This window comes from Aquarana catesbeiana, linkage group LG05, assembly GCF_042186555.1.
Source record: "Aquarana catesbeiana isolate 2022-GZ linkage group LG05, ASM4218655v1, whole genome shotgun sequence".
NCBI classification, from domain to species: Eukaryota; Metazoa; Chordata; class Amphibia; order Anura; family Ranidae; genus Aquarana; species Aquarana catesbeiana.
This window is the reverse complement of record NC_133328.1, coordinates 112,088,768-112,106,253: the sequence shown is the minus strand read 5'-3', so window position 1 is coordinate 112,106,253 and position 17,486 is coordinate 112,088,768. Positions and strand designations below refer to the sequence as shown.

The 17,486-nt window shown below is 41.5% G+C and overlaps 1 protein-coding gene across 9 annotated transcripts in view; it reads left to right on the top strand.

The window, feature by feature from the left end:
• Positions 1-17,486, top strand: part of HDAC9 (histone deacetylase 9) — an 872,451-nt gene that overhangs the window by 557,809 nt on the left and 297,156 nt on the right. For 7 of the 9 annotated variants that reach the window (XM_073630072.1, XM_073630070.1, XM_073630071.1 and 4 more), the window contains one exon: positions 8,648-8,804. In XM_073630072.1, coding sequence (XP_073486173.1) covers positions 8,648-8,804 — 157 coding nt within the window. The remainder of the gene's footprint in view (positions 1-8,647; positions 8,805-17,486) is intronic. The other 2 variants (XM_073630069.1, XM_073630074.1) reach the window with 1 other exon arrangement.

Sequence of the window (17,486 nt, the reverse complement as noted above, 5' to 3'; positions counted from 1 at the left end):
CTCCCAGGGTATGTGGTGCTTAGAGGTCCTGCTCTTTCTCTTTATAAAATAAAGGAGTTGTAGTCTATGGGAGCTAGGGAAGGAGAGGGCAGATATGTAGCAGAGGGAGCATTTCCTCATTGTGGGAGTTGCCAGAAGGCCTAAGGCTTGAAGAACACATGAGTAGGTGAGTACAGTAACCAGTAACAGTAACCCCTCCTGCATTATGTGGGCAGTTACAGACTGTTTAGCCATATTTTGGGAAGTTTATGCATATTACTTTGGGGCTTATGTTAACATGTGGACTGTATTGAACTTCATGGTAACATATACTTGTATTTTATTTTAATTATTACACAGTAAAGTTTACAAAAGTAAGCCACTGCAATTTCTCATTACTGACCATGAATGCAAGATTAAAAGAGTTATGCGCCCAGAAGAGAGAAGATGCATAGTCACTAATAAGATAATTAAGAAGCAGAATTGAACACATATTTTAAGTTTGAAGTACAAATCTGATTTACCTAGGGGTTGGTGGTGGATGGAATGAGGTTTACCCTTCTGGTAGTGGGACCCCTTAACTTTGTCATGTACCAGGTGGCATGGGCCCCCATGTCAAATGGGCCTCAGGCATTTAGGCTAAGGTCTGATCACTAGCCTGAACCACAAAATATTCAGGGCCCTGCAAGAGAGTGTATTTCAGATGTAAAAAGATGTTGGATGAAATGCATATCAGCAGAATGTTGTGTGCAGGGTCTCGGAATCCTCATTTGTGCACATGAGCAGACAGACATTGGGGGGGATTGGGATGAGCCAGAAGGGTTGAGGTAACCAACATCCACAGACGATCTGTGGTTAGTTCACCAAGATGTTTGGAACAACCTACCTGCCAAGTTCCTTCAAAAACGGTGTGCAAGTGTACCTAGAAGAACTGATGCTATTTTGAAGGCAAAGGGTGGGCACACCAAATATTGATTTAATTTAGATTTTTCTTCTGTTTGCTCATTTTGCATTTTGTAAATTGAAAAAAAAAAAACTATTAAGACCTCTATTTCTGAAAGCATTCTTAATTCACTGCATTTTTTTACACCTGCCTAAAACGTTTGCACGGTGACAAGAGGTTAAACACTTTTTCATTTGAATGCATGCATTTGAGCAATGCTGGGTCAAAATGGAAAATGCAGCGTTTGTCAAAAAGGCTGCATTTTACTTGTTTTACCTACATTCTAAGCCCACCTCATTAGGACCTGCGAGGCCAAAGAAGTACCGGGGTTGATTTACTAAAGGAAGATAGACTGTGCACTCTGCAAAGTGCAGTTGTCCTCTGCAAGTGCAGCTGCTCCAGAGTTTAGTAAATGAGCAGAAGCTCTGCTGACTTCCGTCATCCAATCATGTGCAAGTAAAAATGCTGTTTTTTTTCCATTTTCTTTGCATGTGATTGGGTACTCTTTACAAAGTGAAGCTTTAGCTCATTAACTAAGCTCTGGGGCAACTGCACTTTGCAAAGTGCACAGTCTATTTGCCTTTAGTAAATCAACCCCACAATGTAATGCAGATAAAACACAGCCTCTGAACTGTAATCTACACTACTTCATTGAAAAAAAAAACAAACTGCTGACACTTGTGTACACAAGCCCTAAGGAAGGATTATATAGAAAGAGTCAGAACCACCAAATGTTCACTGTGCTCAGAGCAATCTTTTCTTTGCAGCACTAAGGAAATCACTGTTGTAATGTAATACGCAGATCAGGTTTGCAAAACATCACGAGTGCGTATAGGGACAGCCATAGAGATTTTCTAACTAGCAAACACTTCTGGATATTTGTATGTCTATAATTAATCAATCAGAAAATTGAATCCTCATCATGTAATGAATCAGTATATTCAGCAGCCAGTTATTGCCTATATATTGATCCCTGTCCATCACATGCACACCTGTGCTCATTATCCAAAGCTAAAAGCAGTTATGTGACAGCACTTGAAAAAAAAAACAGACCTGAAACATTTGCGTATAAATCAAAATAATTAAAGTCTCATTGCTGGCCAATATTTATGTTGTTAAGTAATGACCGTGAGTGGTCAGGGAACAGTCCTAAGCCTCCAAATAGCGGTTGTTATGGAGCCTGCTAATGTCAGCTGGGAGCCAATGCAAATTGAAGTGGAAGGGAAACACAGCAAGCGCTTGTGGGACCGCTGTCTTCCAGGAGTTGTGTGGTCTGCCTGGCTGCTTCAGAGAGCCCTTACTGTGATAAAGTGTTTACCCAGCTATGCTTAAGTATACTACGAGGATGTAGCCCATTATTACACAGTGTTAGAATAAGGGTATCTCATTCTTTTTTTTTAATACAAAAAAACAAAATAATCTCACATTTTGGACGATCCCTTTCTAAAGTCAGGTTTTCACCCTCAACACAATGACAAATGTGTTTTACTGCTATTATTCTAATAAATGTAAGCACAGCTAGGGTGTCTATAGTCTTGCACGCAGTTATTCACAATATAGAAGTATACGATTTAAAGAGGAACGAAACTCTGCAAGCTGTGCACACAAAGGCAGACAGAGGGCATAAAAAATAAAAATCTTTCCCGTTTATATATAAAAAAATAAAATAGAAATAAACGCAAGAGGTTTGGCTTTAGGTAAACTATTTTAAAGCTTCTTTGACTGATTACATGCATTTTGTAAAAGTAATTCACTATGCACTTCTGTTCTGACAAGAACCAAAGGGATTACCCTAGGGGTGTTCCGCGGCGCTCAAATTTGCCACAAACGCCCCATAATGTTCTCTCTTCGGCGAACGGGCGAGCACCTGATGTTCGAGTCGAACCTATGTTCCACCCGAACATCAAGCTCATCCCTAGAATTTAGCAAAGATTCACCTCGTTCACTAAGTTCTGGGGATAATTCCCTTAAAAAGTGAACAGTCTATATGCCTTTAGTAAATCAACCCCCTATTTAGATCTGTATGTCTGTGTATGTTATATTTTTGCAGTTGTGAATATTTTACAAATTTGAAGACTAAAGCCTCGTACACACTATCAGATTTTCGGCAGGGAATTGTGTGATGACAGACTGTTGGCCTAAAATCCGACCGTTAGTACGCTCCATCAGACAATTGTTGTCCAACTTTCTGCCAACAAATGTTGGATGGCAGGCTAGTAAATTTTTGGGCGGAGAATGGCCTGTTGTCAGATTTTCCTATTGTCTGTACACAAGTCCGTCACACAAAAGTTGAAAGTACAAACACGCATGCTCAGAATCAATGCTCACCAAACACGACATTAGCAGAAGGTGCCCAAAGGGTGGCACTCAAGAGCTGAAATTCCTTGTAGTATGTCACTACATTCGTGTTTGTTGGCCGACAATCTGATCGTGTGTACGAGGCTTAACTTGTGGAAACAAGTGGAATCAAACCATAAAGTTCTATTTCTATGAGTTACTTTGCCATAAGGTCACTCATACAAAATTGTTACGTTTTACCCAGATGCAGAATCTGAAGCGTTTTCAAAGTGTGTCTTATCACATGACTCTTTAATATGCAATTTCCTTCTCTGAGAACTAGAGAGGGGGCTGTTCGGGCCAAGGAACATTTTTACTGGCTCAGATTCAGGACTCTTCAGAATATAAAAACACCAGCAATAATAGGGACTTATTTATTGGGGCAGCTGTACAGGTTTAATGCTAGGGTGAAACTACCAACACACAGCAGATGTTCCCTGGGTGAGTCGGGAATCGGGATGAGTGGAGTGATTTTGGTTAAATTGATCTTACCATCGGTGATAATTCTGCAAAGTAAAAAGTCAAAATTAGCATTTAATTCTTTAGTGAAACGTCATTTAGAGGCTGTGTTTTCTACCAGTATATTTGAGGTAGTTTAATTGTTTTTATTTAGTAATCTTTGTATTTGGGTTTTTCCTTTTTTGTGTATTTGGTTGTTATTGTGCAGGGTTAGTTTAAATATTTGTTTTTGATGTCTGTTTTTCCTTTTTGTCAATAAAAATGTAAAATAATAGGGCTAATTAGGGTTTGTTATATGGACAAGACCAGGTCCATCAGGAGCCATTTTAAAGGCCTTTGCACCCTTAAAAACACCTTTGTTTCACCTTTTTCTATTGATGCCAATGTATTTATTCAATATATTAAAGTTTTTGATGAAATATTTTGATTCTCTTAAAAATTTTAGAGAAGGGAAAACTCACAATTTCGCTCATGCCCATTTAGAGGCCTACATTCAAAAATATCAAACCTAACTTGAGTGTTTCTTCAAATAATGATATTTAAACTTTATAAAATACACTCACTGGCCACTTTATTAGGTACACCTTGCTAGTACTGGGTTGGGCCCCTTTTCCCTTCAGAACTGCCTTAATTATTCGCCGCATAGATTTAACAAGGTGCTGGAAACATCCCTCAGAGATTTTGATCCATATGAACATGATAACATCACGCAGTTTCTGCAGATTTGTCGGCTGCACATTTATGATGTGAATCTCCCATTCCACCACATCCCAAAGGTGCTCTACTGGACTGAGAGCTGGTGACTGTGGAGGCCATTGGGGTACAGTGAACTCATTGTCATGTTCAAGAAACCAGTTTAAGATGATTTGAGCTTTGTGACATGGTGCATTATCCTGCTGGAAGTAGCCATCAGAAGATAGGTACACTGTAGTCATAAAGGGATGGACATGGTCAGCAACAATACTCAGGTAGGCCGTGGCATTTAAATGATGCTCAAATAATACTAAGGGGCCCAAAGTGTGCCAAGAAAATATCCCCCTCACCAGTATACCACCACCACCAACCTGAACCATTGTTACAAGGCAGGATGGATCCATGCTTTCATGTTGTTTACTCTGACCCTACCATCTGAATGCGGCAGCTGAAATCGAGACTCATCAGACCAGCCAATGTTTTTCCAATCTTCTATTGTCCAATTTTGGTGAGCCTGTGCGAATTGTAGGCTTGGTTACCTGTTCTTAGATGACAGGAGTGGCACCCGGTCCGGTCTTCTACTGCTATAGCCCATTAGCTTCAAGGTTCGATGTATTGTGCATTCAGTGATGGTATTCTGCATACCTTGGTTGTAACGAGTGGTTATTTGAATTACTGTTGCCTTTCTATCATCTCAAACTAGACTGCCCATTAACCTCTGACATCAATAAAGCATTTTTGCCCACACAACTGATGCTCACTGGAGATTTTACACACATGGAAGTAGATCAGTAGTTTTTGAAATACTCAGACCAGCCCGTCTGACACCAACAACCATGCCACGTTCAAAGTCACTTAAATCAACTTTCTTCCCCATTCTGACATGCTGGTAGGTTAATTGGATCCGGTCTAAATTGTCCCTAGTATGTATGAGTGTGACTTAGGGACCTTAGATTGTAAGCTCCTTGAGGGTAGGGACTGATGTGAATGTACAATGTATATGTAAAGCGCTGCGTAAATTGACAGCGCTATATAAGTACCTGAAATAAATAAATAAATAAAATAAATTCTGATGCTTCATTTGAACTTCAGCGAGTCGTCTTCACCACATCTAGATGCTTAAATGCATTGAGTTGCTGCTATGTGATTGGCTGATTAGCAGTTTGTGTTACCAAGCAATTGAACAGGTGTATCTAATAAAGTGGCCAGGGAGTGTATATTTATAATGTTAAATATATACTCAATAAAGATATAATAGCCTCATTCACAATTGCGAATGGGGTCTGTTGTGATCACCTGTGGCAGACCCAACAGGGATCTATGTAATCATTCATGCAGTAATTACTTGTTGATGATCAGCCCAGGATGCAGACTGTCTGTGGGTAATCGCTGCATGAGTGATTACATGTGAACGGCTGCAAACAGCTGATGGGCACTGTCAGGCTCCTATTGCTTTCAGTGGGGCTTTTTGTCCGTACCTCTTCGCATGGATCTCAGCGGAATCTCCCGCGGGTAATCACAAACAGCCCATTTTGCAATCGTGAATGGGACCTTACTTTACAAAATAAAATGATTTCAGTCACTTGGTTAGTGTGCATCTGTGTATATAGCGGATAATATATCATTATGTGATAATTCTGTTGTCTAAGTGTTGTAATTCAGGGCTATTAAATGTTAAAGATAGCTTACATGGTATGCAGGGCTTTGCAGAATGGAAGTTCAGTTGTCAGATGGTGCAATAACACGGGTTCCAGCGCTATGCATGATTAATGACTTTCCACATCTTAAAGGTTAACGTTGTTTTTGATTTTAGTCAAATTGTCCTCGGGCCTCTCTCCCTAAACAAGCAGTGGGGCACCACATTTCTTTAATTCAGCAAATCTGTTTCCTGCATAGCTGAGTAGATTTCTCATATTAACAGGGCTCCCATTGTCATTCCTCTTGTCTGTTATCCAAAGAGGAAAAGAGTGACTAGCAATGTTTCTTTTAAGAACATTTACAACTGACTGTGAATGGTTCCCTGGGGCATTGCTTCCATTAAGTTCTTTACAAAGAAATGTGATTTCCAAGAAAGTTCAGGTCTTGCAACTTGAGCTGCCAGGGATGTATTTGACACAGCGTACCACCCATTGCAGAGCTCTGGCACGGCACAGGTTAATGTAGGATGAAAATGCTTTTAGACTGAGATGGATGGATTTGTCTAACATAGAAATTTCATGGATTTTTGGTTTAATTACACCATTTTGTTCTCTTCTATTCTGAATGGCTAATTTAAAATGTGTTTAGTGTTATTTATATGTAAGAATAAACTAAGCATTTTGTAAAGTGATTGCCGAGTGATTGCCGAGCCTGTACAGACTCTTGGGCTCATTCAGTAAGGTAGTATAAAGAAACACATCAATATTCCCAATACATTAACCAAGAGCGACCAATCATCTTCCATTTTTCTTGCAGAGATGAAAATGAAATCTGATGGATTGTTGTGGTCAATATGATTGCTCTTTATAATGTATTTCATGTATAGGGGTGTGCAATCTGTGTAACCTCTGCAGCTCCGGAAGGTGTACCCCCTTCATGACCAGGCCATTTTTTGAGATACGGCACTGCATTACTTTAACTGACAATTGCGCGGTCATGCGACACTGTACCCAAACAAATTGATGTCCTTTTTTTCCCACAAATAGAGCTTTCTATTGGTGGTATTTGATCAACTCTGGTTTTTATTTTTTGCACTATAAACAAAAAAAGACTGACAATTTAGAAAAATAATATATATTTTTTTTGACTTTCTGCTATAAAACATTTCCAAAAAAAAAGTAAAGAAACTAATTTATTCATCAGTTTAGGCTGATATGTATTCTGCTACATATTTTTGGTAAAAAAAATCCCAATAAGCGTATATTGATTGGTTTGCGCAAAAGTTATCACATCTACAAAATAGGTGATAGATCTATAGCATTTATATCTTTTTTTTTTTTTTTTACTAGTAATGGCATCGATCAGTGATTTTTAGGCTATCCATGCATCCAGCTCCTTGCAGGATGCCAGATGCATGAATTACAATGGCGGGGGTGTTTTTTTTTTAAGCACCTGAATAGAGCCAGAGGCTTGGGGTGCAGAGAATGCGAACAGAGCCCACCCAGATGTGTTACAACAGTGAATGAATATTCGCTATTGTAACACTGATCCTCCTTCCGGCCAATCAGGAAGAGGGTTTGGAGACCTGTCACCTGATTGACTGAAAGGAGAGGCGATCCTATTGGATGCATAGGAGGAGGGGAGGAACCGCACGCTGGAAGCCACAGATGGAGGAGAGGACACGGAGCCACTACCCGCCTAGATGGGGCAAGTGCTGAACCGACTGGCAGACAGTGGGGAGGAGGTACCGACAGCCGCTCGGGGGGGGCGTTGTTGTTTGCCGCCCCCCCCCCCCCCAAAAAAAAACCACCAGCCGCTAGACACTATATATATTATAGGGCTTATATATTGACATACATTTATGAAGAAAGATTATTTGTTTGCAAAATTTTATGACAGAAACTAAGAAAAATGTGTTTTTTTATTTTAAAATTGCAAAAATACAATTAGGTTTTGTAAACTTTTTTTTAATTGGATATGTGTTATAGTGGAAATTAAAAAATATTGTTTTTTTTTTTTTTAAATGTTTGGTCTATTTTTGTTTATACTGCAAAAAATAAAAAACCCAGTGGTGATCAAATACCACCAAAAGAAAGCTCTACTTATGTGAAAAAAATGATATAAATTTTATTTGGGTGCAGTGTTGCATGACCGCGCAATTATGAGGTTAAAGTAACGCAGTGCCAAAAAGCAAAAAATGGCCTGTCATGAAGGGGGGTAAATCTTCCAGACGGCAAGTGGTTAAAGTACTTTTTGCTTTTCTTATCCCTCGCTCCCACAGGGTCCTCCATGCAATCGGTCCTCCAAAACCTCCTCTCTTTGGCGCTCCTGTTCTGCACTGTAAATGATAACATAACAGCTGTGACCGTTGGCTGGAGCGCTACAAAGAAGAGGTTTCAGGGGGACCAAAGGCCTGCATTTGTAAGGGAGAATGCTGAAGGTCTGCTTACAACCTGGAACCAGAGAAGCCCCACTGCAAGGGTAATTTTTTCAGTTCCTCAGAGTTAGGCTTTGATGTTCTAATGATTTTTCCAAAACATTCCAAAATACCAATATATGTCAGAGGAGCAGATTCTGAATTGTTTTTCTATTGTCAAGTTACAGCAAGAACTTCTAGCAATGAAACAAAAACAAGAGATCTTAGAACGGGAGAAAGAGCACAAAATGGAACAACAGAGACAGGAACAAGAAGCAGAAAGGCATCGCCGCGAGCAACAGCTGTCTCACCCTCGCAGCAAGGACAGAGCAAAAGAGCGTAAGTATGCAACAACATTTGTGCTTATACATGTGTCATGAAAGTATCATCACCCATCATTCCCAGAGAAGGCTAATGGCCCGTACACACGGTTTGAAAATCGGACGGAAAATACCGTGTTCGTACGATAATCGGATCGTTAGTACAGAGCTTTAGAGTGCCGATCACGACAGTTCATCCAATACTATCTGATCTCATACAATACCAGATCGTACGATTTTCGTTTAAACAGCACAGTTGTCGTCTGAAAACACAATAGAAAAACAATACAACACATGACATCACTTCCGATTTTTTGTTCTGTCGTGCGCGAATTTTCGGCACATTAGTAACCTCTCTGTTTTCAATATGCGACTAGCATACAAAAAGAAAAACGGACGATCTGTCGTCCGATTTTCAGATCGTGTGTACGGGCCATAAGCTATAGAAATCAGCAAAGTTTGGCAATACTGCAACCTGTCCTGTAGGTGTCACTGTCACATAGGCTTTGGTGGTGTAGCCAAGAGTTATATACAGTGATACCTTGGTTCACGAACTTAATTCGTGAAACGACTTGAACCGAGTTGTTCCAAGCCGAGGCAAGTTTTACCATAGGGTTTAATGTAAATCAGGTTAATCCGTTCTGAACTTTTTATTTTTAACTACAAAAATATGAAACAAAGTACAGTACAGTATGAATAGAGAGAGAATACTAACCTTGCTTGAGACAACTTCTGGCGTGGAGGAAGGTGGGTGGGAGGCGGTTATTGTTCGGAGGGAGAGTCCCCCTCCACAAGGGCATTGGGGAGATCTCCTTCAGGGGTTTCCTCTCTTCTGTCTCTTAGCCGCAGGCTCAGTTATCGTAAATCGTAATCTGTCTAATGTCACTTATCTTTTCCTGCCCTGCATAACCCTCCGGAAATGATAGACATGTTATCGTTCATCAGATTTAACACTCTGTTCATTACAGTTATGTTGGGGTGGTGCTTCTCAAAAAGCATGGCACTCATTCCATTTTTCAATAATGGATTTTAAGGCATCACTGCTAACCTCCTCCCTGTCTTCCTCTTCCTCAGTGGAATACTCCTCAATAAGTGCCTTCTGCTGCTCGCTGTGGAGTTCAGAAAGTACTTCCGTGGTCAGCTCCTCCTCCAACCAGCACCTCTATGTCTGCACCATCGAAGTCCAGACCCATACTGTTGCCCATGAACACAGTCTCCTCCACTACCTCTGCATTAGACCCTTCAAAGTCAAGTTCGGTGACACATTCTGGCCATAGTTTCCTCCAGGCTGAGTTTAAGGTTCGGTGAGTGACATCTTCCCAGGCTGTGTCAATGAGGTTAATGCAGTGGAGAACATTGAAATGTTTCTTCCAGAATTCTTTCAGGCTTAAGGATGTCTCTTCAGTGACATTAAAACACCTAGTGAAGAGCGCCTTTATATACAGCTTCTTGAAGTTGCAGATCACTTGCTGGTCCATGGACTGCAGAAGAGGTGTCATGTTGGGGGGGGGGGACATGACCTTTCTAAAGTCATACTCAGTGTCCATATCATCCACCAAGGTTGGAAGGTGTGCCAGGGCATTGTCCATCAGAAGAAGGCACCTTTCAGGCAGTTGGTTGTCAGAAAGATATTTTCTTACAGCGGGTGAGAACACCTAGTGCAGCCATTCCATGAACAATTGCCTTGTGACCCAAGCTTTCGCATTGGCCCTCCACATGACAGGCAGTCTGGCCTTGTTCACATTCTGTTCCCTGAATGCACGACGGGTCTGGGAATGGTACACCAGTAGTGGCTTAATCTTCAGATTGGTGCTTGCGTTCACACACAGCAAAAGGGTCAATCTGTCCTTCATGGGCTTTTGCCCCGGCAGCGCCTTTTCCTCCTGCGTGATATAGGTTCTGTTCCGCATCTTCTTCCAGAAGAGCCCTATTTCATCACAGTTGAACACTTGTTGAGCAAAGTATCCTTGTCTTCATGAATTCCGCAAATTCTTTCTTGTAGGCTTCTGCACCGGCCTTGTCAGAACTGAAGGCCTCATCAGCTCCTTTGATGACAGGTTTCTTTTTCAAAATAGTCGAGATTGTCAACTTTGCCATCTTTTACTCCGAGGCCAGATCAGTCACACGAATACCACGGTCAATGTTTTCTACAATTTCCGTCTTCAGCTGAATGGTTATTTTCTTCACAACCTTATTCTTACAGCTCCTTCTCTGAACAGTCTTGTCACCTTCATTACCACTCTGCGCTTTCTTTTTACCACCAATGCTAGCTCTGCACATTCTTGTCACCAGAATTACCATTCTGTACATTCTTGTCACCTGCATTTCCGTTCTGCACATTCTTGTCACCTGCATTACCGCTCTGCACATTCTTGTCACCTGCATTTCCGTTCTGCACATTCTTGTCACCTGCATTACCGCTCTGCACATTCTTGTCACCTGCATTTCCGTTCTGCACGTTCTTGTCACCTGCATTACCGCTCTGCACTTTCTTGTCACCTTCATTACTGCTCTGCACTTGCTTATCACCTTCATTAGCGCTCTGCACATTCTTGTCACCTTCATTACAGCTCCGCACTTTCTTGTCACCTTCATTACTGCTCTGCAATTTCTTGTCACCTGCATTACAGCTCTGCACATTCTTGTCACCTTCATTACCGCTCTGCACTTTCTTCTTACCACCATGCTTGCTCTGAAGAGTCTTGTCACCTTTATTACTGCTCCGCACTTTCTTCTTACCACCGTGCTTGCTCTGAATTTTCTTTGGAGCCAGACTGGATGTCCAGCACAGTACAGTACAGTATGTGATAAAAAGCACACAAAAAAGCTTTACAGCAAGTGTGCACAGGGATGTACAGTACTGCACAGTATGTGCTAAAAAGCACACCAAAAAGCTTTGCAACACTGTAAGTGTCTTCAATGTACACTGTCAGTGTCTCTCTGTGACCGCAATCTCACTTACAGGAAGTCGTGACCGCATGTCAGAGCAGTGAAGATGGGCATGGCTCGTGTTTGTGAACCAAAGCGGAGTTTGCATACCGAAGCAATTTTTTGTGAACGCTTCTGTTCGCGAACTGAGTTGTTCGTGAACTGAAGCATTTGTGAACCAAGGTATCACTCACTGTACCTTGGTAAGTGTGGATAACTCTGCTTGGGTAGTCAGATCTATTACCACACTACCTGCCCCAGATTAGTCCTAGTTAGGGCTCATTTAAGCTTGCTATTCCTGTGAAAAACGACATGCAGTGGATTGCTTTTCACAGATTGGCTATTGGACAGCCAACAGGAATTCAAAGGTGATACTGTCATCTCCTGAATGCCTTTTTTTTCTTTTTCTTTTAGACAGCGAATAGACTTTTTCAATAGGAATACTGCACCGCAAATGCTAGCCTAACTTTTAACTTGCGATTGCAGTGTGGCTTCACCAAACATGGCACAGAGATAATTTTTACTGTGCCACAATGCAAAACACTGAAGCTAAGACTTGTGAACACCCCCCCCCCCCCCATGACTGCCTTTGCATCTTACATCTCCACCCCAAAACTGCAGGTGTAAACTAGACTTTAGAGTAAACATAAACCCTTACAACTCATCTTTGCTTACCCTTTAAAAAAATGCACTGTTGATAATGTCAGAAATCCAATGCCTGTTCCGTGTTCTCTGTACTCTGCAGTGTTATCTCAAAGAGTTGGTGGTGGATTTGGCACAGTGAATTTTCACAGTGTAATTCACACATCTTCAATGAAGTTAAGGAGGAATTTGTGCACCATATGTTCAGGAATTGGTGGACTTATTATACACATTGATATATGGACTATTAATTTGTCTCCTATATGTGTATAATGTTTTTCACATTTGCCTATGAATTTAGTTCTATATAATATTTTTTAATTTTCAGTTAACTTTTTGCACTGATCAATAGTATATATATTTAGATGTTAAAATTTGTCCTGCCCAGTTCATCTCTGTGAACTATAGAACACTTCCCTCTTGGTATGAAAATGGAGAGGCAGGTGTTCTATAGTCCTAACACATACTTCCTGTGCTAGTGTGACAATCCTGCTCCATAGATACAGTATGGTGAGTGATTGTAGCCACCCTTAGACAAGAAAAGTGTTAACGTGTTACTAAAGAAAAGCATTTTTAAAAATTAAAATAACAAACATGGCGTACTCATCTATTCTGTACAGTGCCATTGCACAGAGCGGCCCAAATCCTCCTCTTCTCGTGTCCGCTGGTGGCGATCTTGGCTCCTCCTCTTCTTCGTGTATCCCCATAGCAAGCTGCTTGCTATGGAGGCACACAGTGTCTGTGTGCTCCCGACCTGTGTGTCTATGGAGCCACATCGGGACTTAGTCCCGCCCCCCACTTCCTCCTCACTGCATTTGATTGACAGCAGCAGCCAATGGCCCCTGATGCTGCTTGAGTATGGTGTGAAGGGGAAGAGAGGGGAGAAGAGATGCAGCCGTGCACAGCGCTGATCTCTTCTCCAATCTCTTTGTCATGGATCAGCAGTAATGTTTGTCTATAAGCTTACCTCTCCATGTGTTCAGCTTAAGAGGCCAGTCACTCTCACCTGGCTGCTTAAGTAATCTCTCCTCAAAGCATGGCTCCACCCCAGCCCTTATTAGGGAACTTTATATTAACCTGTGCACTGCAAGTCAGCCCTGCTGATCAATATTATGTGTTTGGCTTCCGTGTGCTACTTGCTGTGTGTTCTTCGTCTGATTTCAGTTACCGATCTTGGCTTGTTCTTGACCATCCTTACCTGCTTGTTGCCCCAATATTTGGCTACCTCCTGACTATCCTTACCTGCTTGTTGCCCCGATCTTTGGCTACCTCCTGACTGCTATCCTTTGTTGTCGCAGTTCATTGCTTATTCTCTACCTCCCTGTAGTCTACCAAGAGCATGAGCTGTAAGGCCCTAGGGGTCGCGCCCAGGAGGTAGACTGTAGCTAAATCCATCCCCACCACCGGTGAACACCCGCAGGCTCTTAGATTCCACACCCTGGGAAATCTCATGCTCTAGCACCCAATGTCTTCCGTGTTGGTACTACAGAGTTCCTGCTCTCCTGTATCACCTAGAGCTCCATTGGCAGCAGTCAGCCGTAGGGTCCATTACCTTGCGGTGCACTCCAGACCCCAACAGGGTGCATCTGTCACCTGGACTCTGGTGACCTGACACTCTTCCCCTTCACACAGGGAAGAGTGGGAGGGGGCAGAGAAATAGAAAACGATTTTTTACCTTTTTTTTAGAGAAAAAGAAGAGGAGGAAAGTGGAACTTTGAATGAGGCATTAAGGAATGCATTAAGATGAAAAATGTTTTTAGCTTTATTATCAATTTAATGGCACATTATGAGGTGAAAGTAAAGAAAAAAGGCATTGAAAAGGAAAGGGAATGCAGCCACCACATCTAAGGACTAGTATATATATATATATATATATATATATATATATATTTATGTATATCTATGGCCTCAGGTATCAGATAACATGGCAAATAGACACAAAAATACTATAAACTGTATAGTATATCTAAACTCAAAACTTTTTTCCGTTTTGGATAGAGTATGGTATGGTTAAAAAAAATGTCTTTTTTTTTTTTTTTGCTGGGTCATTTTTTTGCTTGGGGAGATTTACTCTTTACTTACTGTCATAACAGGAAGGAAGAGGAAATCTTTCCAAAGTGAGGGGGGAATCCCTTCCTGGACAGTTGGCATCTGAACATATACCCACTGGACGTTTTACGCCTTCTGTTCCTGTGACAACTGTAAACTTTTGGATTTCTTATTTTCTAGGCCAGTGACAATGGTCACCAGGACAAATAGAGAGTGTAGATTTTCCCAATGGGGACAAAGATAGCAATAGAGACCTGACAGGGGCGCTAACCCTTCCTTACTACATCCAAAATAAAAATTTTTAACTTTAGATATGCCTAACCCCTTCCTGCCCAGCTCCCACATCCCTTTAAATTGGTCTTTACTCCTGGGGGAGGGATGGACTTTCCAATCACATGGTTACTGTGATTGGCTGTCACAGTGGTCACATGATTCGGAGTCCATTCCCACCGGCATCCAATCATGATTAGAGATTGAGAGTTGTGTAAGACAGCTCAGTCAGTGTGCTGAGAGTGTGCAGCACAGAAACCTTGGCTGTCCATGGATGCATGTGAGCATTAAAGCCTACCCTCTTTCCTCCCGCACATATGCATTACATGGGTGACAAGAGATTAAAGGGGTTGTAAAGGTTCAGATTTTTTTCAATAAAAATAACAAACATGTCATACTTTCCTGCTCTGTTTAAGGGTTTTGCACAGAGCAGCCCCGATCCTCCTCTTCTGGGGTGCCCCACTGGCTCTCCTGGCTCTTCTCCTTCATCGGGTGCCCCCACGGAAAGTCTCTGGGGGCACCTGTGCAGGCGCGCTCATGAGTCCTGCTGTTGCATCCATTGACACAGACAGCGGTCCCTGCTTTGATTGACAGCAGCAGGAGCAAATGGCTCCTGTTGCTATCAATCTGTCCAATGAGAAGGAGAATCAGTGGCTGGAATGGACGGGCTCAGGTAAGAAAAAGGAGGGGTCTCAGGGGCCCTGCAGCAAAGAAGATTTTTCACCTTAATGCAATGAATGCATTAAGGTGAAAAACTTTGAGACATTACAATCCCTTTAACCACCAGAAAACAGTGCACTTACACCCACTTCCTGCACAGACCAATTTTCAGCTTTCAGCACTCCCACAGTTTGAATACTCAGTCATGCAACACTGTACTCGTGTGAAATTTGCGTCCCTTTTTTCACACAAATAGAGCTTTCTTTTGGTGGTATTTAATCACTAGTGGGTTTTTTATTTTTTGTGCTATAAATAAAAAAAAAGACTGTAAATTTTGTGAAAAAAATGCCCTTTTCTTTGTTTCTGTCATCAAATTTTGCTGATTAGTAATTTTTCTTCATAAATTTTGGCCACAATTTATACTGCTACATATCTTTGGTAAAAATAACCCAAATAAGTGTTATTATTTGGTCTTTGTGAAAGTTATAGAGTCTACAAACTATGGTGAAAATTGATCACATCTGATCAGGCCTTCGGTACATCAGGTGTATCTCATTTCTTGAGACACTAACAAGTCATGAAAGTACAAATACCCCCAAATGACCCCTTTTTGGAAAATAGACATTCCAAGGTATTAAATAAGTAGTATGGTAAGTTTTTTTAAGTTGTATTTTTTTTCCCACAATTCTTTGCAAAATGAAGATTTTTTTTTTTTACAATTTTTTTCATATTATCAGTTTATTTCTCACACACAGCATATGCATACAAAAAATTACTCCCCAAAATACATTCTTCTACCCTTCCCGAGTATGGTGATGCCACATGTGTGAGACTTTTACACAGCCTGGCCACATACAGAGGACCAACATTGAAGTAGCACCTTCAGGCGTTCTACGATGTTATCGAAATTTGGCTGCACACAGAGCACACAGTCAAATCTCCTGTTTCTAATAATAATAATTTCGTCTAATGATATAAATGCATCTCACCTTCTGATCGTATGCCATCTCTGGTGTAGCCCTCCTCTGGTGTGTGCCCCTTCCCCACAAACAGACATAACACATCCTTACGTTATCAGCTCCAGCATCACTCTGCCAGCCAGCCAGCCCCCCTGCTGAGCAGTCTCCTGGCTCTTTATTAACATAACAGGAAGTTCCAAAACTCGAGGGTTGGGCTTCCAACAGCCAAACACCTCTTACAAAGCTTGTGACCTCACAGGAAATTAACACAGGATGTGAATGACCATATAAGGATTTAACAACACAACAAAATACAACAAAATGACGATGACTAGAGTTCCTCATGGATGGGAGATTATCTGCAGGTGTACGTCATGGCACCCCAAATATGTTGATCAGGCATACCGGGGTGACATGAGCAAACAACCGCTAAACCGATAATGTCTTTGCAGAGCGAACACACCCCCCACCAGATGATCGTTCTGTGCATTGCACAGCAGCCCTTTGCTGGCGGACATGTCTTCTCTCCGCAAACACCTCTCTCCAAACACCAGGAAGTTTTCCACTACCTAACAGGTCTCAACCAGCGTCAGTCTGCCCCAGTCAGCTCTTTAGAGCGGGCTGCGAGAGAACAGACACTGGGGGACTCTTATGACAATACATTAATATAAAATTTTCCACAACAACGAGCATAAATGACAATCTATGAGGCATAATGAGTCTTTTGAACGGTTCATTTTTTCCCAAAAGTTTTTGGAAAATGTGGAAAAAAAATGAAACCGCATTTTTTTTTACACAAAGTTATTATTATTATTCAAGATTTATATAGCGCCAACAGTTTACGCAGCGCTTTACAATATAAAAGGGAGACAATACAGTTATAATACAATAAAATACAAGAGGATTAAGAGGGCCCTGCTCAGAAGAGCTTACAATCTAATAGGGTGGGGCAGGTGGTACAAAAGGTTGTAACTGTGGGGAATGAGCTGGTGGAAGTGGTAGGAGATTAGTTGGAGACGTGATAGGCTTTCCTGAAGAGATGAGTTTTCAGGGATCGCCTGAAGGTAACAAGAGTAGGGGATAGCCGGATAGACGGAGGTAGCGAGTTCCAGAGGATGGAAGAGGCTCTGGAGAAATCCTGGAGATGATCATGGGAGGAGGAGATGAGAGAGCTAGAAAGCAGGAGGTCTTGA